Here is a 25,953-nt window from a genome sequence, read left to right as displayed (position 1 = left end):
GATCTCAACTCCACTACCTCAGGGTTTATTGGATTTATTTGGAGAGGAGGAAGGGGGGGAAGGCTAAGAGGTCCCTTTTTATGTGAATAGAAAAAAGAGAGAGAAGCAAAAAAAATACCCTTCTTTTTTATTAAGGGCAGATTGGGAAGGGAAGGGGGGGGAGAGAGAGAGAGAGAGAGAGAGAGAGAGAGAGAGAGAGAAGAGGGGGAGAAGGGGAGAAGGGCAGAGAGGGAGAGAGAGAGCCAAATCCATGACATATTTGGTTCCAGTTAAAACAATAAATGTATTTGGGGCCAGGGAAAAGCTTTTGAATTAAGTATTAGAGAAATAATATCTGCTATTAAAAAACTAATAACATCATCTAATGTACTGGACAAACTAGAACTCTCCCTTTGAGGAGGACAACTGAGCTTTGCTTCCTATGACCTCTTCACTTCCAGGGTAGCTTCAAGTTGAAAATGACTGAATTTGGCTGGGTGCCTTCTCAATGCCAGAATCCATATGGTACAAAAGGAGTTGCTCAAAAATATAAAGGATGGAATTCTTGGTCCACAACAGAAATGCAAAGTCACTTCCCCCAGGAAGCATATGTCACCTGGAAACATTTTCATCACAGAAAATACACATAGAACACCTTCCAGCTACCGGAAGATCCCATCATTGTAAATGGGAAGGGAAAAATATTATTATAAACAATTATACTTAAAGTTGCTTTTCCAGCTTTTAACTAACACCTACCTATGTTTAAAAATTTTTTACAAGTTTTACTTCTTGTAAAAGAACTATAAAGATGTACTGACAATAAATTCTCAGATGATATACTTTGAAACTTAGAGTCTTCGGACACTGTCACAATTTAGTAAGCAAATAATTCTGAATAGTCATACAACATTCTTTTCTCCCCTGAAACTCTTGGTTTGGAAATCTAAATCTGGTATTATACCATTCAAAATTCCATTCTAAAGAATAACATAAGTAACCAAAAGAAACTTTTGAATGAATATATTACTTACGGCTTAATTTTATCAAGCAGTGTAAAGAATCTGAAGTTTAAAAAAAATGCATCCATGGCCCTACACACACACACACACACACACACACACACACACACACACAATCAATATCTGAAGAATTTCCATTACAACAAATCTAACAATGGAAGCTGGATGTAGGTGCATTAACTTCTGTATTTGTCAGGCTTTTCTGTAACCATTTATAACATTCTTAGAAACTAACTGCACCCCCTACCTAATGTTGTTTCACCTAATACCCTATTTTTGTAAAACCACCTAGCTTCTTTACTCTAATAAATATAGAAGTAGTTTCACAATTCTTCATAGCTCCCATCAATAATTTTCTATATTTCTGAACTACTGAACCCAAATGTTTTGGTTTGTTTGTTTTTTTTTTTTAAATCAGCTACTAAGCAGTTAGGCAAATATGGGCAAATCATTGACCTCTGTAGGCCTTAGTTTCCTCAGCAGTAAAATGATAAGTCTATTTAAGTGATCTACAGCACCTTTCAATTCTAACATTCCTATTCACTAATACTGATGAGGTTTAACATACATAAAAGGCAAGGGAACAGTTTCTAGTTTTTTTCTGTTTTCATGACACTGTATTTCCTTCACTCTCCTCTAGAATTCATATGATCATTGCTTCTTGGTCTTCTTTGCTGTATTCCTAATCACACCTCCTAACCAAGTTATACCTTGTCTCTTCTTTCTCTATACTCTTTTCTTGATGGCATCATATCTAGTAGGTTTAAGTTTTATATTCTAATAAAATCTATATATCCAGCCTTGTATAAATACATGAATACAACAAACAAATCATGATGCTAGTCTCTGGGATGCTACAGTAGCTACCTAAGAAAGATTAGCTTTAAATAGCATATACTAAGATATGGGGTGGCAAAGTGTGGTGGAAAGAGGACACAGCTCTAGGACAGAGGGGAGTGCCTGTGGTCAACTACATATCAAAGAACAGGCAAGAGAACATAAGACCTTGGAAAAATAAAGGTCCCAGTGGGGTGTCACAAAAAAACCTCAAAGAGGATATTCCAATAGTACTCAAAAACTCAGGAAGCACCCCAAAACCAGGCACTGGCTAGAGAAATGAGTAAACAGAGAAAAAAGAGGAACATTATTGAGAAATTCTTTATCTAAGATCCTAAGGGACCAGCTAGGTGGCACAGTGGATAGAGCACCAGCACTGGAGTCAGGAGTCCCTGAGTTCAAATCCAGCCTCAGACCTATTACCTAGCTGTGTGGCCTTGAGCAAGCCACTTAACCCCACTGCCTTGTATTAAATAAAATAAAATAAAAAAACTGATGAATAAGATTTCAAGAAAGATGAAAATACTCAAATTAAAGAGGAGGAAGTACAAGCTCCTACATCTAAAGACGCCAAGAAAAACAGAAGTTGGGCTCAGGCTATGACAGAGCTCAAAAAAGATTTTGAAAATCAAGTAAGAGAGATAAAAGAAAAATTGGGAAAGGAAATGAGAGAGGGGAGGCTAGAGGGCACAGTGAATAGAATACTGGCCCTGCAGTCAGGAGTTCAAATATGGCCTCAGACACTTAATAATTACCTAGCTGAGTGACCTTGGGCAAGCCACTTAACCCTGTTTGCCCTGCAAAAACCTGAGAGAGAGAGAGAGAGAGAGAGAGAGAGAGAGAGAGGAAATGAGAGAGATTGCAGGAAAAACATGAAAAAGAAGTCAGCAGCTTAGTCAAGGAGATCCAAAAAAAAAAAAAATGCTGAAGAAAATAACATCTTAAAAACCAGCTTAGGTCAAATGGAAAAAACAGTTCAAAAAATTATTGAGGAGATGAATGCTTTAAAAAGCAGAACTGCGGACAGCTAGATGGTACAGTGGATAGAGTACTGGCCCTGGAGTCAGGAGAACCTGAGTTCAAATCTGACCTCAGACACATAATAATTGCCTAGTTGTGTGACCTTGGGCAAGTCACTTAATCCCATGGCCTTAAATAAATAAAAATTTAGGGGCAGCTAGGTGGCATAGTGGAGTCAGGAGTACCTGAGTTCAAATCCGGTCTCAGACACTTAATAATTACCCAGCTGTGTGGCTGTGGGCAAGCCACTTAACCCAAATTGCCTTGCAAAAACCTAAAAAAAAAAAAATAATAATAATAATAATAAATAAATAAATAGATGAAAAGCAGAACTGGTCAGATGGAAAAGAAGAAAAGAAAGCTCACTGAAGAAAACAAATCCTTCAGATTTAGAAAGGAGCTAAAGGAAGCTGATGCCTTTACAAGAAGTCAAGATGCAATACTTCAACACCAAAAGAATGAAAAATTAGAAGAAAATATGAAACATCTCATTGAAAAAACAAGTGATCTAGAAAACAGATTCAGGAAAGATAATTTAAAAATTATTGGGATACCAGAAAGTCATGATCAGGAAAAGAGCTTTGACATCATTTTTAAAGAAATCCTACAGGAAAATTGCCCTGATATCCTAGAAGCAGAGGGCAAAATAGAAATTGAAAGAATCCACAAATCTCCTCCAGAAAGAGATCCAAAAAAACCAACCTCTAGGAATATTACAGCCAAGTTCCAGAACTTCCAAGTCAAAGAGAAAATATTACAAGCAACCAGAAGGACACAATTCAAATATTGTGGAGCTGCAATCAGGCTCACATAGGACTTAGCAGCTACAATATTAAAGGCTCATAGGGCTTGGAATATAATATTCTGGAAGGTAAAAGAGTATGGAATGAAACCATGAAACAATTACCCAGCAAAACTGAGCATACTCTCCTAGGGGGAAAAGATGGACTTTCAATGAAACAGGGGAATTTCAATTGTTCCTGGTGAAACAAACAGAGCTGAACAGAAAGTTTAACCTTCAAATACAGGACTCAAGTGAAGCACAGAGATCAGAGGAGAAGGGTAAAATATGAGGGACTTAATGATGATGAACTGCATGTATTCCTGCATAGAAAAATGATACTGATAATACTCATATGAAAGTTCTTATTTAATAGAGCAGGTAGAAGGAAATTTTATAGATGAAGCACAGGAGAGAGCTGCATTTGAAGATATAATAGACAGTAAAAATGCAATGACTAAAAGGGAAATGCACTAGGAGTAAGAGAAAGGAGAGGTGGAATAGGCTAAAATGTTTCATATAATATAGATAGATAGATAGATAGATAGATAGATAGATAGATAGATTTATCTAAATATATTTTACAATGAGTTTTTACAATGATATAGAAGGGGGAAGGGGAGGGCGAATGAGGGAACCTTCACTCTAATCAAAAATGGCTCAGAGAGGAAACAGCATACACACTCAATAGGGTATAGATATCTAGAGTAAAAAGGAGAAGCCGGGGAAAGGGGAAAAGGGGGGAATGAGGGTGATAGATTATGAAAGGGCTGGAAATCATGCCTTATGAGAGCTGGTCAAAGGAACTGGGTATGTTAGCCTGAAAATGAAAAGAAACATCACAGCTGCTCTCAAGTACATGAAGGGCAACAGGTCATGTGAAAAGAAAATGTTTCTTTTGATTGAGAGCTTAGCACAGTATCTCATACATAGTACCTATCAAGTGCTTTTTGACCCCTTATAGCAAATGCAGGAACAATGGGTGAAAAATGAAATGTGTAAGATTTCCACTTAATGGGAAAAACAATCAAGGCATTCCAAAAGTGGAATGAGCTGCCCCTCACCAGAAATCATCCAAGTTACCAGTCCCTCACACCTTTGATGATGGTTTAATGAATTGCTATGATCAAATATAACTGCAACCTGATGTCCATCTAATGATAAGATTAATAAAAATAGATGTCATTATTATATTAATAAAAATATTTCTTACCATTATAAGCATACCATTCATCTAGTTACAGTGGTCATGCTAATTCTCTCCATATTTTGTAATCATAGAATTCTAGAGCATAAAGAATTTATCTTTTTCTTTAGAGTCAGTATGACAGGGGCAGCTAGGTGGTGCAGTGGATAGAGTACTGGCCCTGGAGTCAGGTGTACCTGAGTTCAAATCTGACCTCAGACATTTAATAATTACCTAGTTGTGTGGTCTTGGGCAAGCCACTTAACTCCATTGCCTTGCAAAAAGAAAAAAAAAAACTAATAGAGTCAGTATGACAGAAGAATCTGAATTTTACTATCTCTAAAATTATCATAAAATTTTCCTAATGTTAATTAATAATAGTTTATATCTATATAGCAATTTAAGGTTTGCAAAGCACTACATTTCCTCATTTAAGACTAACAACAATTCTTTTAATAAAGATGTAATTAATACTCACTTTAATTCATTCACCCTTTTATTAAGCATTTATTAAATCCTTACTATATGCTATACAATGGGGACACAAAGACAAAAACCAAAACAATCTATGCCATCAAGGTATTTACATTAAATAACATAAAAAAGTGAAAGCAAAAATAGATACAAAGTAATTTCCATCAAGTGGGCACTAGTTACTGGTATTAAGTGCCTAAGCTAAACTCTGATTCAAAAAGGCAGGGGTGAGGAAAAGTTCCATTTTAGGGATTGATTATAAAAAGGTAAAGACTGGAGATGAAAGTTTGTGCACAGAGAGCAGAGCGAGAATGTAGGATATGTGAAAGAGAGGACAATAAGCCTGGAAAGGTAATCTAAAAGACAAGTGCAAAGTGCTGTGAGGCCAAACTGAAGAGGTTGCATTTAATCCTAATGACAAGGTAGTGTCATGGGGGTTTCTTGAGCAAAGAGTGATACAAGGCAAGACTGGAAGGAGGGAGACAAATTAAGAAACTGAATTATAGAAATGGCTACATGGATAGGGAGGAAGGGAAAGAGCATTTTGTCTTGGTTTTTTAGATAATAAAACTGAACAATCTAACTACAGTCATATAGCTATTGTGTAAATAGTTTTTGACTCCAAGTACTCTAGCTATTATGCAACACTGATTCTCAAGTCAAGTAAGTTCATTATCTATGGAGCATCAAAAATTTCCCATTTCTCATACTTACTTCAATGCTCAAATACCTATGGCTTCATCACTGTAAAAACTCCAACAACACAACTGGAAATTCTCTGTACTTTTAGTTTATGTTCTTCATCACCAATTTGACCGTGAAGACACATGGCACTTAGCAAGGATCATCTGAAGGCAAAAGGCCTGACTCAGACTCATACTTTATTGAAGTCTCTCCCTCTTGGTAAGATCTGAACATTTGAACTCCTTTGGCACAAAGCTTTAATAAAGTTAAATAAATGTTTGGGAAAAGTCATAGATACAAAGCTCTGTATTTTATACTCATAATATTTCTAACATGTTTTAAAATCTAATACTTATAAAAATTTAATATCATTTTAAAGTGATGTAACTACTCAATAATAGTAGTCTATTATTAACAAAATAAAAAAATTAAACTATCATTTAGCAGATCCCTAAAGAGATTTTTGATCAAAGCCTTTTCTGTCAAATATTGTTTCATATTTTCAGAATATGAAAGCATCATTTTCCAAGAAACCTACCTATGAAATATCTCCAACTCCTTGGGATGAAGATGGGAAATGAAAAGAAAAAGTAACAGAAGATGGAAGAGGAAGAAAAAGAAGTACCTAATCTGATCTCAGACAAGTGGCTTTCATTTCACAAAAGGGAGGAAAATATTCCCTTCTATTTTTCCTGTTGCTAGGCCTTGTACACAGGCATGAATGCTTCTATTTCAATATTAAATCTAGTAATTTATATATATACATATATATGCATAGGGATGCATGTATGAAATTATGAACCAGTCTCACAGAAGAAAAAAAAAATAGGATGCTGACATTCTGAACCCCTTTCAGGGACTTCCAGTGAAGAGGGAGACAGGGATTGATACAAATTCAGAATCCTGCAATCCACAATAGAATTCAAGCTCTCCTTGGTTTGATAGCAATCAATCACATAACCTCCTCATTCAAGGATTTCATTAAACAAACATACATACAAACAATCTCTCTCTCCTCTCCCTACCTAATATATTTAACTTTCAGGAAGGGGGGGGGGGAAACACCATATATTCTACCCCCCCCAAAAAAAATGATGATTTATTGTGATGGGGTACTCCTTAATAAGTGAAATAAAAATAATCGATATTAGCAAGGCCTAAGGAAGATTAGCAATGCTGATATTGTAAAAGAAATGAAATATATAAGAATGCAGATGTTGTAGAGAAAAGAAAAGTAGAATATATTCAGGACTGAATGGATTTTGAGGGAAAAAAAATCTTAACTAGCTTTCCTTCAATCTTATGCTCTCCCTTTTTAACTGACGCCTTGTTTATCCATGTGCTTTCTACCCCTTATAAGGGAATACTTACGATACGTGATTGAAGATTTTTCTTCATAAGTAAAATGAAGCTGCATTTCTTCCTCAGGCATCTGACAGATGAACACTTTCAGCAAACAAGAAATAAGAAACAAAGCATTGTGGGCCTGCCAAATAAAGAGGTGGCTACAAAGAAAAAGAGAAAAAAACCCACAAGAATCAATACTTAATATATGAGCAAAACATCTTACATTTATCCCCTGAATCCTTCTCATCCTGTCAAGTATTGTGCCTGCTCTACTGATGCTTGGGGATTTGTATACCCTTGCTAAATATATGTGTATGTGTATGTATATGTATTATATATTAATTTTAATATAAGGATAAAGATAACTGTTTAATATAAGGGTAAAGATAACTGCTACAGAGAATTATAATTTTTCAATTGATATGAAGTGATATGAGTTTTGAAAAACAATTTAAAGTCAATAAGTTTTTGGTGAGCCCTGAGAGAAAGCTTGCTCTTTTGTTTGATTCTTTAATTGTTTCCTAATGTACAACTTTTCAGCACAGATAATGAATAGGTGAACATACTCAGAATAAACCTAAGTTAGCATCCTGAAATTACAAAGATAGTTCAAGTATCAAAACAAACTCCTACACTGAGAATATTAATAGTTACTTAAATGAGAATTCTGCAATCTGAAGCTAAAAATTTAGAAGTGTTTGGGTGTGTGTTTTTTCAAAGTGTCAGTGAAGTAGTCCCTAATCAGAACCACCAAAAACACATCTGATTAGAATCCAAGCCTAAAGATTACAACTAAGAAGCTAAGATCAAACAATTCATTGATCAGAGAGAAAAAGGTTCTTGACACAAAAGTTAAAAAAAAAAAGGATGCAAAGGAGAGAACAGGGAAAAATAAAAAAGAATATAGCCAATGGCAAAGACAGAAAAAGAAGCAATGATACACAGAAGCAGCAGCAAAGATCAGAAACAAGAGAAAGCTGGCATGCAGCAGAACATGTCAGCAGAAAAAAAAGAGATAAATGCTTTTTTTTAAAAAAAGGACAGGTTAAAAGGTAGGAAGTAGGGGGCAGCTAGGTGGCGTAGTGGATAAAGCACTGGCCTTGGAGTCAGGAGTACCTGGGTTCAAATCCAGTCTCAGACACTTAATAATTACCTAGCTGTGTGACCTTGGGCAAGCCACTCAACCCCATTTGCCTTGCAAAAACATTAAAAAGAAAAGGTAGGAAGTATCACACACACACACAGTAATCTAAGTCTCAAAAGGCACAAAAAAAAAATAAAATGGTAAAACTATAAACAGGAACACTTCTCTTCTCAGAACATTTAGATCTCTCTTCCAAATAGGCTCTTCTCTCTACACTTACTGAAATTCTACTTTTATATCCTGTTCACATGATCTTCTCCAAGAAAGTCTTAGTAGAACTAGGAAAAGTTTATAAAATGAACATAATAACATAAAGAAAATAAACACTGAAAGACTTCTGAACCGTGATCACGTAATAAAATGTCTAATCATGACTTCAGAAGACTGTCTACAATGCAAGAGCAGAATAATGCAAATAATGCAGATGTTGATTTGTTTTGCTTAACTGTATTACTTGTTACAAAGGAAGATGGGGTTGGAGGGAGAAATGAGGGGGGGGGACCATCACAGCAAAGTGACAACATACAAAAAAAAAGAAAAGAAAAAATTGATAAAACATTTAAAAAGATAAGAGAAAAATGTGGTTGACTAAAGGAGTCTATATTTTCAGTTAGTTGACTTTTATTTTTTAAAGAGAAGAAGAGGATTAAAATTCTAACCATAAGCTAGTAAAAATAATCAGTAGGTAGTTGTATGATGCTAAGGATTACTGTATATTTTTCAAAGGATCCATTGCTGGACATGGTCCAGTTGATAAATGGCCTATAATGACAACATCTGCCAATTTCTACTCTCACAGGTAATAGTAAATCAAGTCTTCTTAAGTGTAAAGAGAATAATAGATTATTCATGCATAAGCCAAAGATATCTATGAAACAGAAACGATAAGAAATTTTCATCATCCTGGAGTTCTAATGCTAAATAATTATAATCTCATCTGGATGAAAGGTTAGTTTTGGTAATATTTTTATCATGTTCTTTCCTGCCACTGTTACCTCACTAATTTAACACAAGGGCATCCAAAATATGAAATATTAATATAGAGGAAATTCGACAGAAAATTAATACAGCAGTTATCCATGTATAACCTATATTCGATTACTTGCTGTCAAGGGGAAGGGGTAGGGATTGGGAGGAGATGGTAGGGAGAACTGTGTAATTCAAAACCTTAAAAAAATGAATGCTGAAAATTATCTTTGCATGTAGTTGGAAAAATAGATAAATTTATCAATAAGAAAATTGATACACTATGGAGGCAACCTGTAAGACTTTCATGGTTGCTATAATATTAAAGTTGTAATTTTTAATATTGACTATCTGGAATTCTGGAAAAATTAAACATTCCGCGAAGTTTAGAAAAAACTGCATCTAGATGTCAAATTAGCAGAAATATTTTCTTCTCTTGATTCTGTGAATTTGTAAACTTTGGAGTAAATATTCTCCTCACTCATCAAGCACAAAAAATAATACTTCTCACCTTCTTATTCCAGCAATAAATAAGAGTGAGGCAGGAAGAGGAGTGAGTACAAACTGAAAAGGAGATAACAGTATCCAATTTTTTGGAGTGAGTCAGAAATAATAGGTCAACTCTGAAGTAATATGAATATTCAGTCAAAAACACAGAGATACTTTTTCTTTCCTATTTCTATCAAAGAAGTCAAGATGACCACTTCGGAGAAGCTGAACTGACCTTTAGTTCCACAATGAATTTTACAGAAAAATAGTCAGCAAATCAGGATATGTTTTATTTCAGCTTTTTGAGAAAAAAGAAAATAATCAAAGAACAAGATGACAGATCCATTACCTTCCTGGAATCAGATGCTAAAAACCTTAAATTAAAAACTACAAGATAACTACAGATTGATTTTACCAAGATAATTCTGCCATTAAGACAATTATAAGAAATCAGGGCATATTTTTTTAAGTATTTCCTTCAAAAAGAGTTAAAATATCAGTTTCTAAGAAAAGAATTAGCTAAATTTCAGTTGTAGCAAATATATACTCGTCTGGAAGATATCTTCTCAGTGAGACAACTGAGGGCTTAAGTTATCATTAATAAAGCCTCATTATTTAGTATGAAAACCATATTAATACTTTAAAGTTTCCTTCTATGTCCATTATCAAGTTTTGTCAGTCTTTAGATTTTACAGGATACATACATTTTCTGTATCAAATTAAACAGAAATATTCCCAGACAATACTAATACACTGTTGGTGGAGCTGTGAACTCATCCAACCTTTCTGGAGGGCCATTTGGAATTATGCCCAAAGGGCAACAAAAACGTGCATACCCTTTGATCCAGCAATACCACTACTGGGTCTATACACTAAAGATATCATGAAAAAAAGTAAAAACGTCATTTGAAAAGAATATTCAGGGGCAGCTAGGTGGCACAGTGAATGGAGCACTGGCCTTGGAGTCAGGAGTACCTGGATTCAAATTCGACCTCAGACACTTAATAATTACCGAGCTGTGTGACCTTGGGCAAGCCATTTAACCCCATTGCCTTGAAAAATCTAAAAAAAAAAAAAACACACACACACACACACACACACACACAGCAGCTCTATTTGTGGTGGCAAAGAACTGGAAACTGAGTGAACATCCATCAACTGGGGAATGGCTGAACAAATTGGGGTATATGTATGTTATAGAACACTATTATTCTATTAGAAACCAGGAGGGATGGGAATTTAGAGAAGCCTGGAGGGATTTACATGAACTGATGCTGAGTGAGATGAGCAGAAACAGAAGAATATCATACACCATAACAGCAACATGGGGTTGAAGATCAATCTTAATATACACAACCATTTCACCAGTACAATAATCAGGAACAATTTGGGGGGTATCTGTGACAGAGAATACCATCTGTATCCAGAGAAAGAATTGTGGAATTTAAACAAAGACCAAAAACTATTAACTCGAATTTTTTTTAAAGTTATCGTATTATGTAATTTTGCTATCTCTTATACTTTATTTTTTCCTTAAGGATATTATTTCTCTCTCAAAACATTCAATTTGTATAAATGTATAACATGGAAACAATGTAAAGACTATCAGACTCTCTTCTGTGTGGGGTTGGGGGAAGGAAAGTAAGATTGGGGGAAAATTGCAAAATTCAAAAATAAATAAATTTTTTAAAAAAAAATTTTCAAAAATTAAATATTCCTAGTCAATTTTTTTTTAGGTTTTTGCAAGGCAAATGGGGTTAAGTGGCTTGCCCAAGGCCACACAGCTAGGTAATTATTAAGTGCCTGAGACCAGATTTGAACTCAGGTACTCCTGACTCCAGGGCCGGTGCTTTATCCACTACGCCACCTAGCTGCCCCCAGAAAATATTTTTAAAGTAGGTTAAAATGGAAACCAATAAATAAGGTCACTGACAAAATATGCTTATTTTGAAAAACAAGTATAGGTATGCTTGCAAAATTACAAACCTGCAAATCTCATAAATGTTACTATTAAATCTATTACCTAAAAAGTATGTGTTGGAGGGAGGGGGATACAGCTATATAAACTAAAGAATTAATATGCAGAAAAGATCAAATATTTGAAAAATTACACCTACTACATTTTTTTATTATGTCAACTGATTATATCTTTCTTCATGTACTTTATTGTTCTTTTGTAATAATGGTACAATGCCACTGGATGGGTTAACAAAGAAACAAGTGCAGTCTACTTCAACCAATAAATGAAAACTTTCATATCATTACATTAAATATTAAGGCACTGCATTCTCACTGTGCAACTTACTTCTGACATTCCGCTGAAATTTTTAATTCTTTGGTTCGAGAAAGGAAGACCTTTATGAGTGCTCCAAGGTTGCCTGTTCGAGGATTATTTTCAACTATAAGAGGAAAAAAATTATGTTTTAGGAGTTAAAAACCATTCATTATAATCACAATAGTGTAGTATTTGGATTACGGATTGGCTGTATGATTTAATTGGTTTGAAATTCTTAGCAGTGCAAACTCCTTCTGCTAATGTAGGTTGGTATCTTCACTCCAATTTAAGGTCTTATGGTCTAAAAGCATTCTGAAAGTTTTAAGTGACTTGTTGAAGGACTGTGTGAGAGAGAAGAGACTGAACTCATATCCTTTCATGACTTTCCAAAGTCTAGCCACTAAGGCATGCTGCTGAATTACAAAACTAGGACAGAATCAAGAAGATTTGGTAAAAAGAAATTTCAACTGCCAAGACATCTGCAAAAAGTCTCATTCACCTCAAATCTAAGAATCTATGTTCTTTGTATCTGATAATTTCAACATTGAGAAATTAGAGGAAGCAACAAAACAAACTTCTATTCTAGACATATGTCTAGACAACAAGAAAAATTGACTAGAGCTATGAAAAAATATGGGAAAAGAGTAGAAGATATTAGGGGAAATAACAGGAAAAATCACATGATATTACAGTTTATACTAGTCAATGAAAAGAATGTTGAAAAGTTGAAAATGTATCCTAGTTTCCCCTTGTGAAATCACATTAGTCCCTCCTTGTATAGAAAACAGCACTTGAAAAGTTTAGTAATATGACAAATGTAATCTTTATGACAAGAGATTCCAAAAATGAAAGCTAGATACAGAGGGAAAGGGAATCTAAAAAATGAAATTCTGAAAATGCAATATTAAATGGTTTCAATGAGGGAAAAAAAAGAGCGAACTTCTAAATAAACTAGAATGACTGGATTATCTTTCCAGTGAATTCACAGATTAAAAGAATAAATAGGAAAGATGAGGGGAAAACATAAAGACAAATTTTTAAAAAGTGGCACTAACCTATATAAATATAAAAATGACTAAAACCAAAGGAAAGCTCTAAAAAATGTTACAATAACTAAGGCTTTGTTGGTTTGTTTGTTAAAAAAGGAGGATGGCTAAGAAGGGGGGGGAGAAGAAAGGTGTGCAAGGAACAAGAATAACAGAGACAAAAGTTTAGGACAAAGGAAAATCAATATATGAGAAAAAGAAATTATCTTGAAGCTAGAAAGAATAGAATAAACCTTACATAAGAATTAATCAAATCTTAAGATGGGAAAGGAAAGCGTTTAAGAAATAAGTTCTGATTTCTTGGCTCAGATGAACTCCATCCTGGAATAATGTAAAAAGCTACAGCTATGACCACTGATTGAAGAGTTGCCAATTATATTTGACAAATCCTAAAGAGAGAGAGGAAGTAGTAGCCTGAAAACAAGTGAATAATGTCCCAATTTTCAAACTAGAGAAAAGCACGAAGTTGGAAAAGTATAGACTAGGAAGTAAAATGTAGAATGTTATTAGAGGTGAGATTTGTTAGTCTTTAAGTATAGTAAAGGTTTACAAATATATGGTACTTTAGAGAAACCAAAGTACTTTGATATAATGTATGAAACATAAATTATGATAATTAGATAGCTAACAGTATTAAGTATTGAAACAAATTGAAATAAACAAATTTTCTTTTTAAATGAGTTTATTAGGTAAACAGATCATAGAAACAATTTGACAAAGTCCTTTATACTATCCTTGTGACAAATATGGAGAAATGAACTTTAGGTTTTTGTTGGATAATTTTTAGGACAGAAAAGGATCTTAGAGGTCAGCTAGTCCAACTATCATTTTACAGATGAGGGAACTAAGACACAAAGGGGTTCAGTAACTTACCCAAGATCGCAAAAGTGGGATTCAATTCTGACTCCAAATTCAGCACTCTTTCCACTGAAACACATTGCTCTCCTTATACATAACTAATAATTGTCCCCAAAGGATACTGATTACTGGATAAATATAAACTCCAATCATGTGGCTTCAGAAGATGTAGAAGAAATGTGATTAAGGTTTCTAGTTTACTTCTAATGGACATCATGAACAGAAACACAATATCTAGAACCAATAGGGACATGATGGTACCTTTGGTCTCTAGACTGGTCAGACCATACCTGCAATATTATGTTTAATTCCTGATACCACAATTTAGGAAGAAGAAGGAAAAGTGGTTCCAACTAAAGGAGTGAAAATGAAATGCTAAGGGGTCTGCAACTGTCAGTGCTGATCATGAAGATGAGTAAGAGGGAATAATATAACAGTACTAAAATATTTGGAAAAAATATTTTGCTTCTAAAAAATTCACTTGTTTTATGCAGAAAGTAAAACTAGGAAGAATAGATAAGAGGATGATTTTACCTCAACCTAATGACAACAACAAAAGCTTTCAAGCAGGGGCAGCTAGGTGGCACAGTGGATAGAGCACCGGCCCAGGAGTCAGGAGTACCTGAGTTCAAATCCAGTCTCAAACACTTAATAATTACCTAGCTGTGTGGCCTTGGGCAAGCCACTTAACCCCACTGCCTTGCAAAAACCTTAAAAAAAAAAAGCTTTCAAGTGCTTTGTGTCATTTAAATATCAAGGAGGGGGCAGCTAGGTGGTACATTGCACCAGCCTTGGAATCAGAAGGACCTGAGATCAAATGTGACTTCCAATACTTAAAAATTACTTAGCTGTGTGATATCTTGGGCAAGTCACTTGACCCCACTGCCTTGCCAAAAAAAAAAATCACTGGAAGTTTTTAAACAAAGGCTAAATTCCCATGTGGAAGCCATGGTGAAGAAAAAAATAAGAGCTCTAGGTTAGACTAAAAGATCTCAAAGGCCCTTTATAATTGTACCATCTACACAGGACTATTATGAAGAAAGCACCTTATAAAACAAAATGAAAAAGAATATATCAACAGATATTTATTCAATTAAAATTATTAAAGCACAGGACTTTGAACAAAAATGTAAGCTCTTTTTCTTCACTAAGCACCACTCTTATCTGCCAAGCATTAGAACTACAAAGAGAAGTAAAACAATTTCAGCCCTCAAGAAGCATGTATTTTATCAGTGAAGACAATATGTACACATATTGTTCACTACAAATTTCTTTGCTGTTTTTCAAGACAAGTCTGACACTTCATGATCCCATGAGGGGTGATGAGGGGAAAGCTCTAAAAGAATAAGTCAGCATTCTTTCCACTCCTTCCACAGCACATCAATGCTGTCCATGGGGTTTTCTGGGCAAAGATACTGGAGAAGTTTGCTACTTTCTTCTCCAGTGAATTAAGGTAAACAGAAATTAAGTGACTTGTCTAAGGTCACAAGCTAGTAACTGAGGCCCATTTGAACTAGATCTCTCCAATGAGCCACCCTACAGCCTTTCCTACTTAATCTCAATTAGGCCATCAATGAAATAAGGCAATCTTTTTTATCCCTTCCATAAATGATTCTATATATTTTACACAATGACTATTCAGTAGAAGAACTGGCCTCATACTTTGTTGAGAAAATAAAAACCATTCACCATGAGGTTCCTCTTCTCTACATCTAACAACCCCATGACATTAATCAAGTTCATTCTCTTCTCTTTTATTCCCATCTCTGACAAAAAAAAAATTTAGAACACAAGGAGTACATTTTTAAAAAAAGAACATTCATTAATGTTCTTCTAAACAACTCAGCTACACTAAAAGGACATTATCAAAATTGTTATTTACAGAAATAAGGGCTGGTGAACTAAATACCTGAGAAACAAGATTATCTTATGAATGGGTAACCTAATCTATATCTGAATAATACTATATGCTAAAAGTAGAGATTATCATGAAATAAGATCTGTTCATTAATTGATATTAATTCTCTTACCTAAAGACTTGAAGACTGAGATGGTGGCTTCCTCCAAGAGCTTCAGTTCAGTGCTGGGAAGGAAAGAAGAAAACTGATTGGCTGGAGCATAATAGGTATATCAAGTATTAGATAGACTTTTTAAAATACTCAATTTATGGGACAGCTAGGTGGCGCAGTAGATTAAGCACCAGCCCTGGAGTCAGGAGGACCTGGATTCAAATCCGGTCTCAGACACTTAATAATTAACCTAGCTATGTGGCCTTGGGCAAGCCACTCAACCCATTTGCCTTGCAAAAAACCCCAAATAAATAAATAAATAAATAGATAGATAGATAGATAGATAAATGAATGAATAAATGAATGAATGAATGATACTCAATTTTAAAAAAATTGTCATTTTTATGCAAAGGCAATTCTCTGATGAAGAAATTAAAGCTATCTATAGACACATGAAAAACTGCTCTAAATCACTGCTGATTAGAGAAATGCAAATAAAAGCATCTCTGAGGTACCACCTCATACCCCTTAGATTGGCCAAAATGACCAAAAAGGATAATGCTCAATCTAAGGGGTCTGGGAAATCTGGGACACTAATGAATTGTTGGTGGAATTGGAGTTGTGAATTGATCCAAACTTCCTGGAGAGCAATTTAGAATTATACCTAAGGGGAATAAAAATGACCCTTTGATCCAGCAATATCACTACTGAGTATGTATCCTGAAAAGAGCACAAAAAAGTATAAAAATTCCACAAGTACAAAAATATTCTTAGCAGTTCTATTTATAGTAGCAAAGAACTAGAAATTGGGGGGGGTGTCATCAATCGGGGAACAGCTCAACAAATTGTGGTATATGTATATTATGGAACACTATTGTTCTATAAGAAATCATGAGGGATGGGATTTCAGAAAAGCCTGGAAGGATCTGGATGAATTGATGCCGAGTGAAGTGCACAAAGTCAGAACATTATACACAGTCTTAACAACAACATGGAGTGATGATCAACCTTGATAGACCTACTCATTCCATCAGTGCAATGATCAGGGACAATTTTAGGGGATCTGCAATGGGGAACACCATCTGTATCCAAAGAAAGAATTATAGAGTTTGAATAAAGACCAAAGACTATTATCTTTAATTTTAAAAAAGAAAGTTATCTTATTATGTAAATTTGCTATCTCTTATATTTTATTTTTTTCCTCAAGGATATGATTTCTCTCTTAACACATTCAATTTTGTTCGATTTATAGCATGGAAACAATGTAAAAGTCTTTTAGACTGCATTCTGTTGGGTGGAGGGAGCAAGATTAAAGGAAAAATTGTAAAATTCAAAAAGAATCATGAGGGATGGGATTTCAGAAAAGCCTGGAAGGATTTGTATGAACTGATGCTGAGTGAGATGAACAAAACTAGAACAACTTATACAGCTTATACAACAACATGAGGTGATGATCAATCTTGATGGACCTGCTCACTCTATCAGTGCAATGATCAGGGACAATTTTAGGGGATCTCTGAAGTAAATTATCATCTGTATCCAGAGAAAGAACTAGGGAGTTTAAACAACTAAAGATTGTTTTCTTTAATTTTTTATCATATATATAATGTAATTTTGCTGTCTCCAATGCTCTCTTCATTTTGGATCTGTTGCTTCTTTCAATTCATCCAGTTGTTATCTGTGCATATCATGGGAGCAAATGTAAAGACTATATCAGGGAGAGAAAGGAGAGAAGAAGGAAGGGAGGGAGAAAAAATGTCAAAATTCAAAACCCCTGCAAAATAAAAATGATTATTAGAAATTAACCTTGAATATAACTGGGAAATAAATAAAATATTTATATAAGAAAAAAATTCACTTTACCCAAACAAAATATTTCAAAATTATTTCACAGTATGGAATTAGAACTAGAATGGATAAGCATATAGCCAAAGAAAAAACATTCTTAATATTTTACTTAAAGTCATTATCGACAAATATTGATTAAATAATCACTATGTACAAGTACTAATGGTAAGTATCACTTTCACTTAAGTAACTGTGATCTTATAATAAATAGGAAAGTCTCTACTAACATAAGACTAATGCAAACTACTACTATGTTAACTGGTCTGTATGTATCTTTAGTTAGAAACAAGTTAATTGTCTTTAGAAAAAGAAGGAGAGGAAAGAGAAAGAGTAGGAGAGGGGCAGGAGAAGAAAAGGGAGAGAGGAAAAAACAAAAGGTCACATTCCAAGGTGCGGGGTGGGGGGGTGGCAATGAGAGACAACATTTAAATAATCAGATACATATACAAATGAAACACATGTGCACACACACATGCATGACGTGGACATATACATGCACACACATATATAGAGACACAAAATCAGAGAAGGTAGAAGGTAACCTTTGAGGGAAACAGCACAAACAGTTGGAGAGAGGAGGAAAGGTTTCATTTAGAAAGTAGGATGGCTTGGAGGAAAAAGTGAGGCTGGTTGGTAACTTAGCATTACACCTCCTCACTAAAATCAATTCATGTGGTTGTCATGGCATCATCTTCTTGATGTCATGGTCTTCTTTGAGAACAAAGGAATTTGGGTGGGGCCAAGATGGCAGAGTAAAGGCAGGAACTCCTGCAAACTCCTCCCCAAACCTATCCAAATGCCTTTAAAAAATGACTCTAATCAAATTTGAAAGTGGCAGAACCCACAAAAAAGACTGAATGAAACAATTCTGCAGCCCAAGGCAACTTGGAAAATCTGTCAGAAGGGCCTGTCACACTGAGGTTGGAAAGGGCCCATAGCACACTGTTCTTGAACTAACTGGCTCTAGTCATCTATGAACAGACTGGGTCCCTGGGGGCACCTGGGACCATGGAAGCAGTGGCAGTTTACGGAATGCTCAGTCCAGGGATTGCCAAGGAAAATCTGAAAGGTCATCAGGAAAACTCTACTGTGCCAGAGTGAGAGCTTGCCCTCAGCAAAGATTTGGCTCCCTGAGACCAGGAGCAGGCTTGGGGAAGCATCCAGTAGCAGTTTCTGGATTGTTCAGCCATGGAAGGTAAGAGGATGGGGAAGATTGCAGAGGTCTCAACAATTCCTGAGGCAGGACTCTGTTGCTTTGCCCATACTCAGATCCAGGTTGCAGTCTGGGGCCCTTGTTCCAGCAAGAGCTTACTGCCTGTAACAGAGTGAAGACCCTCATCATGGGTCCAGGGTAGAAAGGTGGACTTATAGTTCACAGACCAGAGAACAGGCCAGGAGAACAGTCAGAGCCTCTCAAAAAACCTTGGAGGAATTGAAAACTTGCAGGTCCCTGGGGAGTGTCCCTGAAAACAGCTGTAAAAATGCTCAAAAATTTGGAACAATGTGTCCTCCATCCTAGAAGGGTTAAAATCAAGTCATAGACTGGGTAAATGAAAAAACAACAGAAAAAAACTCAACCATAGACAATTACTTTGGTCCTATAAAAGATCCAAATACACACTCAGAAGACAAGGTCAGAATTTCTGAATGTAAAGACTCCACAAAAAATATGAATTGGTCTCAGGCTATGGAAGAGATCAAAAGACATTTTGAAAATCAAGTAAGTGACGTAGCAGGAAAATTGGGGGAAAGCGGTAAAATTATGAAAACCAAGTCAGGAGCTTGGTGAAGAAGACACAAAAAAATACTGAAGAAAATAACATCCAAAAACCAATGTGTGTCAAATGGAAAAAAACGGTCGAAAAGGTTAATGAGAAGAATGCTTTAAAAAGCAGAACTGACCAGATGTAAAAGAAGATAGAAAGGTTCTCTGAAGAAAATAATTCCTTAAAATGTAGAATGGAGCTAAAGGAAGTTGATGACTTTGTGAGAAATCAAGAAACAATAAAACAAAATCAAGAGAATGAAAAACTGGAAGAAAATATTTTGTTTTACAATGAGAGATTGGAAAAACAAGTGATCTATAAAAGAGATTCTGGAGAGATAATTCAAAAATGACTGGGCTACCTGAAGGTAATGACCAAGAAAAGAGTTTTTCAAGAAATCTTGAACTCACTAATTGACAAAAATTGTTGGGAAAACTGGAAAATAGTATGGCAAAAATTAGAAATACACTCCATCTCACACCCTATACCAAAAGAAGGACAAAATGGGTGTAGGATTAAAACATAAAGGGCGATGTCAAAAACCAATTAACCAATGAAGAAATACTCTGACACTTCCAGACAAGATGGCAGAGAGAAGATAGGTACTGTACTAAAGTCTCCTGATCTCCCCTTATATATAATATGAAACAAACTACTCAACAGAAATAAAATTGACAAAACACAGAAAGAGAAGCTAGAAGAAGATCATCTACATCAAGGTTTGTCTTCTGGGATCATGGATGAGCTGGGCGCAGAGGGCGAACTCTGCCAGGAGCATAGAACCGGTGAGAGCCTGAGAGAAGGACTAGCCTGATCAGCCATAGGGTGAGAGCTTGAGAGCAGGACTGGACTGATCAGCCACAAAGGCATGAGTCAGCTGGGGAGCAGAAGGATTGGCTGTGGCCCTGACAGTCTGGAGATTACCAGAAGGACTGGAGGCTGAGTTCCATTGCCAGAGAGTTGCAGAAATCAATCCATGGACTCCTCTGCAGGAACTAAGTACTCCATACCTTCATTTCAGCTGAAGCATCTTCCCAGAACAAACACAATTACAGCCCTGCCTGCCCTCCAGGCTCAGATGTGAGCAGAAGAGCTCCATCAGCTGTGAATAGGGAGAGTACGCCTGGGGCGTAACCCACAATTGTTCAGTATTCAGCAGCTTCAATCCCCCCCCCCCCCCCAGGCCAAGGGGAGAGGGTCTCAAATCAAGGTCACAGACACTCCAGAGAAAGCAACCAGCACTCCCTACTGGCCAGCCCACTTGGAGTTACTAAACCTAGTGAATAAAGCCTCTAGGCATCTCAATGCCAAACCTCGGTGAACCAGCCCCTCCCCCAGCACAAGGAAAATGAGGGTCTATAGAAAAATTCCTAGAAGGAAAAGGCCCTAACTCAGAAAGACCTAGAACCTCAGAGGAGAATATGATTTGGTCTTCAGCACAAAAAAGACTTCTTTGAAGAAATCAGGAAGTAGTTTAAAAATCAATTGGAAAATTTGGTAAAGAAAATTAACATTTTACAACAAGAAAATAAATCCAAGAAAAACACAATTAGACAAATGCAAAATGCAATAAAAGTCATATGCAATACTGGGTCAAGGAAATATAGACCCAGAACAAATTGGAAACTGAATAACCTCATTTTAAAAAATGAGTGGACCAAAAAACAAATTATAGGAAGAATTAACCATTTTATCCTAGATAATGATAATAATGAAACAACATACCAAAACCTATGGGATTCATTCAAAGCGACTCTCAGGGGATATGTTATAGCTCTAAATGCTTACATGAAATTCGAAATTATTTTGCCCAACTCTATGCCAATAAATTTGATAATCTAAGTGAAATGGATGAATATTTAAAAAAATATAAGTTGCCCAGGTTAAATGAAGAAGAGATTAAATACCTAAACAACCCTATCTCTGAAAAAGAAATTCAACAAGGCATCATTGAACTCCCTAAAAAAAAACCTCCAGGGCCTAGATTCACAAGTGAATTCTACCAAACATTTAAGGAACAACTGGTTCCAATTCTATATAAACTCTATGGAAAAATAGGGAAAGATGGAACTCTGCCTAACCCTTTCTATGAAACCAATATGGTGCTGTTACCTAAACCAGGAAGAGTTAAAGCAGAGAAAGAAAATTATAGACCTATTTCCCTGATGAATATAGATGCAAAAATCTTAAATTAAAATCTTAGCAAAACGATTACAACAAGTTATCACCAGGATAATACATTATGATCAAATAGGATTTATTCCAGGAATGCAGTGTTGGTTCAATATTAGGAAAACTGTTAGTATACTCAATTATATCAACAACAAACCTATCAGAAATCATATGATCATATCAATAGATATGGAAAAAGCTTTTGACAAAATACAGCATCCATTCCTATTAAAAATACTAGAGAGTGTAGGAATAAATGGACTGTTCCTTAAAATAATTAGCAGTATCTATCTGAAATCATCAACAAGCATTATACTCAATGGGGAGAGGCTAGAGGCATTCCCAATAAGATCAGGGTTGAAACAAGGGTGCCCATTATCACCACTACTATTCAATATTGTATTAGAAATGTTAGCGTCAGTAATTCAAGAAAAGGAAATTGAAGGAATTAGAATTGGGAAGGAAGAGACAACACTGTCACTCTTTGCAGATAACACGATAGTCTACCTAGAGAATCCCAAGAATCCATTCCAAAAAACTACTGGAAACAATTAGCAATTTTAGCAAAGTTGCAGGTTATAAAATAAACCCTCATGAATCTTCAACTTTTCTATATATGTCTAGCAAGATACAGCAGAAAGAGCTAGAAAGAGAAATCCCATTCAAAGTAACCTCAGACAATATAAAATACTTGGGAGTCTATTTGCCAAGACAGACTCAGAATCTTTTTGAAAACAATTATAAAACACTTCTCACATAAATTAAATTAGATTTAAATAACTGGGCAAATATCAACTGTTCATGGATAGGTAGAGTTAATATAATAAAAACGACAATTCTACCAAAACTAAACTATCTGTTTAGTGCCCTACCAATCAAAATTCCAAAAAAATTACTTTAATGAGTTAGGAAAAATTGTAAGTAAATTCATATGGAGAAATAAAAAGTCAAGAATTGCCAGGAGGTTAATGAAAAAAAAGTGCAAAAGAAGATGGCTTAGCCCTGCCTGATCTAAAATTATATTATAAAGCATCAGTCATCAAAACTGTTTGGCATTGGCTAAGAAACAGAGTGGTGGACCAGTGGAATAGACTAGGTGTAAAAGCAGCAGATGATTATAGTAATCTACTGTTTGATAAACCCAGAGTCCAGCCATCGGAATAAAAACTCCCTCTTTGATAAAAACTGCTGGGATAATTGGAAGTTAGTATGGAAGAAACTTAGATTAGACCAACACCTCACACCCTTTACCAAGATAAAATCCAAATGGTTACAGGACTTAGACATAAAAAACAGTACTATAAGCAAATTAGAAGATCAAGGACTAGTTTACCTGTCAGATCTATGGAAAGGGGAGCAGTTTATGACTAAGGAAGAGTTGGAGAACATCACCAAAAACCAATTAGATGATTTTGATTACATTAAATTAAAAAGCTTTTGCACAGATAAAACCAATGTAACCAAGAGCAAAAGAAATGTAGTAAATTGGGAAACAATCTTTACAACTAATGATTCTGACAAAGACATCATTTCTAAAATACACAGAGAATTGAGTCATATTTTTAAAAGAAAAAGCCATTCCCCAATTGACAAATGGTAAAAGGATGTGCAAAGGCAATTTACAGATGAGGAGATCAAAGCAATTCATAGCCATATGAAAAAATGCTTTAAATCATTAATTATTAGAGAAATGCAAATTAAAGCTTCTCTGAGGTACTACCTCATACTTCTCAGATTGGCCAATATGACCAGAAAGGATAATGATCATTGTTGGAAGGGTTGTGGGAAATCTGGGACACTATTACACTGTTGGTGGAGCTTTGAACTCATCCAACCTTTCTGGAGAGCTGTTTGGAACTATGCCCAAAGGGCAACAAAAATGTGCATACCCTCTGACCCAGAAATACCACTACTGGGTCTATATCCTGATGAGATGATGAAAAAAGGTAAAAACATTATTTGTACAAAAATATTTATAGCAGCCCTGTTTGTGGTGGCAAAGTATTGGAAATCCAGTAAATATCCTTCAATTGGGGAATGGCTTAGCAAACTGTGGTATATGTATGTTATGGAACATTATTGTTCTATTAGAAACCAGGAGGGATGGTATTTCAGGGAAGCCTGGAGGATTTGCATGAACTGATGCTGAGTGAGATGAGCAGAACCAGAAAAACACTGTACACCCTAACAGCAACATGGGAGTGATGATCAACCTTGAAGGACTTGCTCATTCCATCAGTGCAACAATCGGGAGCAATCTTGGGCTGTCTGCAAAGGAGAGTGCCATCTGTATCCAGATAAGGAGCTGTGGAGTTTGAAGAAAGTTCAAGCACTATTCCCTTTAATTTAGAAAAAAACAGGTATCTTATTGTCTGATCTTGTTACATCTTAGAATTCTTGTCTCTTCTCTAAGGATATGATTTCTCTCTCATCACACCCAATTTAGATCAAGGTACAACATGGAAACAAAGTAAAGACTGATAGATTGCTTTCCATGGGGGGGGGGGGGGAAGTAAGATTGGGGGGGAAATTGTAAAACTCAAATAATATATTTAATAAAAATTAATATTAAGGAGTTAGTAATCCAGAAAATAGGCGATTATGGGGCCTCATAGTAGGTGATCCTTGGGTGTTTGAGGCCGGATTTGGACCCAGATGCTCCTGGCTCAAGGGCCAGTGCTGTCCACCACACAGTCACCCTTACTATTATTAAAGTTTTATTTTATTTGGGGTCTTTTTTTTTGTTGTTTTTGCAGGTCAGTGGGGTTGGGTTGGCTTGCAGGTCACACAGGTGGGTGATTGTTGGGTGTACGGGGCCGGATGTGGGTTCAGGTACTCCTGGCTCTAGGGCTGGTGCTCTGTCCATTGTGCCACCTGGCCATACTACCTACAATTATTACTATTGTTTTTTATTTTAATTTTAATTTTTTTCTCTCCCCTTTATCGCTCAAGTGAGTCTATATTTTTTGGGGGGGGGGGGTATTTTGTTTACTCTTAAACAAGAATATTTTATTAATGTATAAAACACATTATTTGTACAAAATGAGAATAAATATTAAAGAAAAAAGAAAATAGGCGATTAAAATGATATGGGGACTCAAAATCCAATCTTAGGAAAAAACTAGAAAGGCTTATCTGGAAAAAAGTAGCTTTAATGAGACTTAGTCTCAAATATTTTAATAGTTGCTATATAAAAGAACAATTAGATTTATTCCATATGATTAGAGAAGGAAGAAAAAGGATTAATGCATTTTAGCTACAGATTTCAGTTAGGTGTTGAAAAATGGAATGAGTTGTCTTATGAAAATAAAATTCTTTATCATTAGGCATGTTCAATTCAACATACAGATAATATGGACAAATCATTCAAGTTGTACTTTGATATCCATTAGTGAGATGGAGGTAACCCTGGATTTTGTCAGTTTTGTCAGAAGAGAGCAAGTTTAGTAGGCCTTAGAAAATTGAAAAGGTCTGATGCGACTGAGCTGCATCTCTACTTTGAGATCAGCCCAGCTACAGCTGAAAGGAGCTTATCACTAGAGGACAAAGAGTTCTTCAACCATAGTATTTCATGGGGATAGTCTAATAAGACTATTAGTGGGTGTCAGGGGTTTCAGTAGATGGAATAAGTACCCACTTAGACCAATGAAACCAGATACTCTATGTATTGAAGTAAGTAGATTTCAATACACATAAATTTTCTAAACAGTGGAAATAACTACTATCTGTAATTTTGCTTTTTTGTTCGTTTGTTTTTTGTTCTTCATTCTCAATGAAGACCATGACATCAGGAAGGTGATGCCATGACAAGCCTGTGAATTGGGTTTGAGTGAGGGGGTGCTGTGCTAAGTCACCAGCCTCACTTTTTCCTCCAGAGCCATCTGGGCTGGTGGGCAGATATGAATCTAGACAACTGTAGATGGACCTGGATGAGAGGCAAACAGGGTTAAATGACTTAGTCAAAGTCACACAGCTAGTAAGAGTCAAGTGTCTGAGGTCGGTTCTAGTCTAGTTACCTAGCACAGCATCCCCCTCACTCAAAAATCAGTA

The 25,953-nt window shown here is 35.6% G+C and overlaps 1 protein-coding gene across 3 annotated transcripts in view; it reads right to left on the bottom strand.

Moving 5' to 3' along the window:
• Positions 1–25,953, bottom strand: part of DYM (dymeclin) — a 619,494-nt gene that overhangs the window by 534,321 nt on the left and 59,220 nt on the right. For 2 of the 3 annotated variants that reach the window (XM_074206163.1, XM_074206161.1), the window contains exons 3-5: positions 16,139–16,191; positions 12,235–12,328; positions 7,355–7,488 (exon numbers count right to left, since the gene is read on the bottom strand). In XM_074206163.1, coding sequence (XP_074062264.1) covers positions 7,355–7,488; positions 12,235–12,328; positions 16,139–16,191 — 281 coding nt within the window. The remainder of the gene's footprint in view (positions 1–7,354; positions 7,489–12,234; positions 12,329–16,138; positions 16,192–25,953) is intronic. The other variant, XM_074206162.1, reaches the window with a different exon arrangement.

The sequence above is a fragment of the Macrotis lagotis genome, chromosome X (assembly GCF_037893015.1).
Source record: "Macrotis lagotis isolate mMagLag1 chromosome X, bilby.v1.9.chrom.fasta, whole genome shotgun sequence".
Lineage (NCBI taxonomy): Eukaryota > Metazoa > Chordata > Mammalia > Peramelemorphia > Peramelidae > Macrotis > Macrotis lagotis.
Note: the sequence above shows the minus strand (reverse complement) of the source record. Positions and strands in the feature narration are given on the sequence as shown.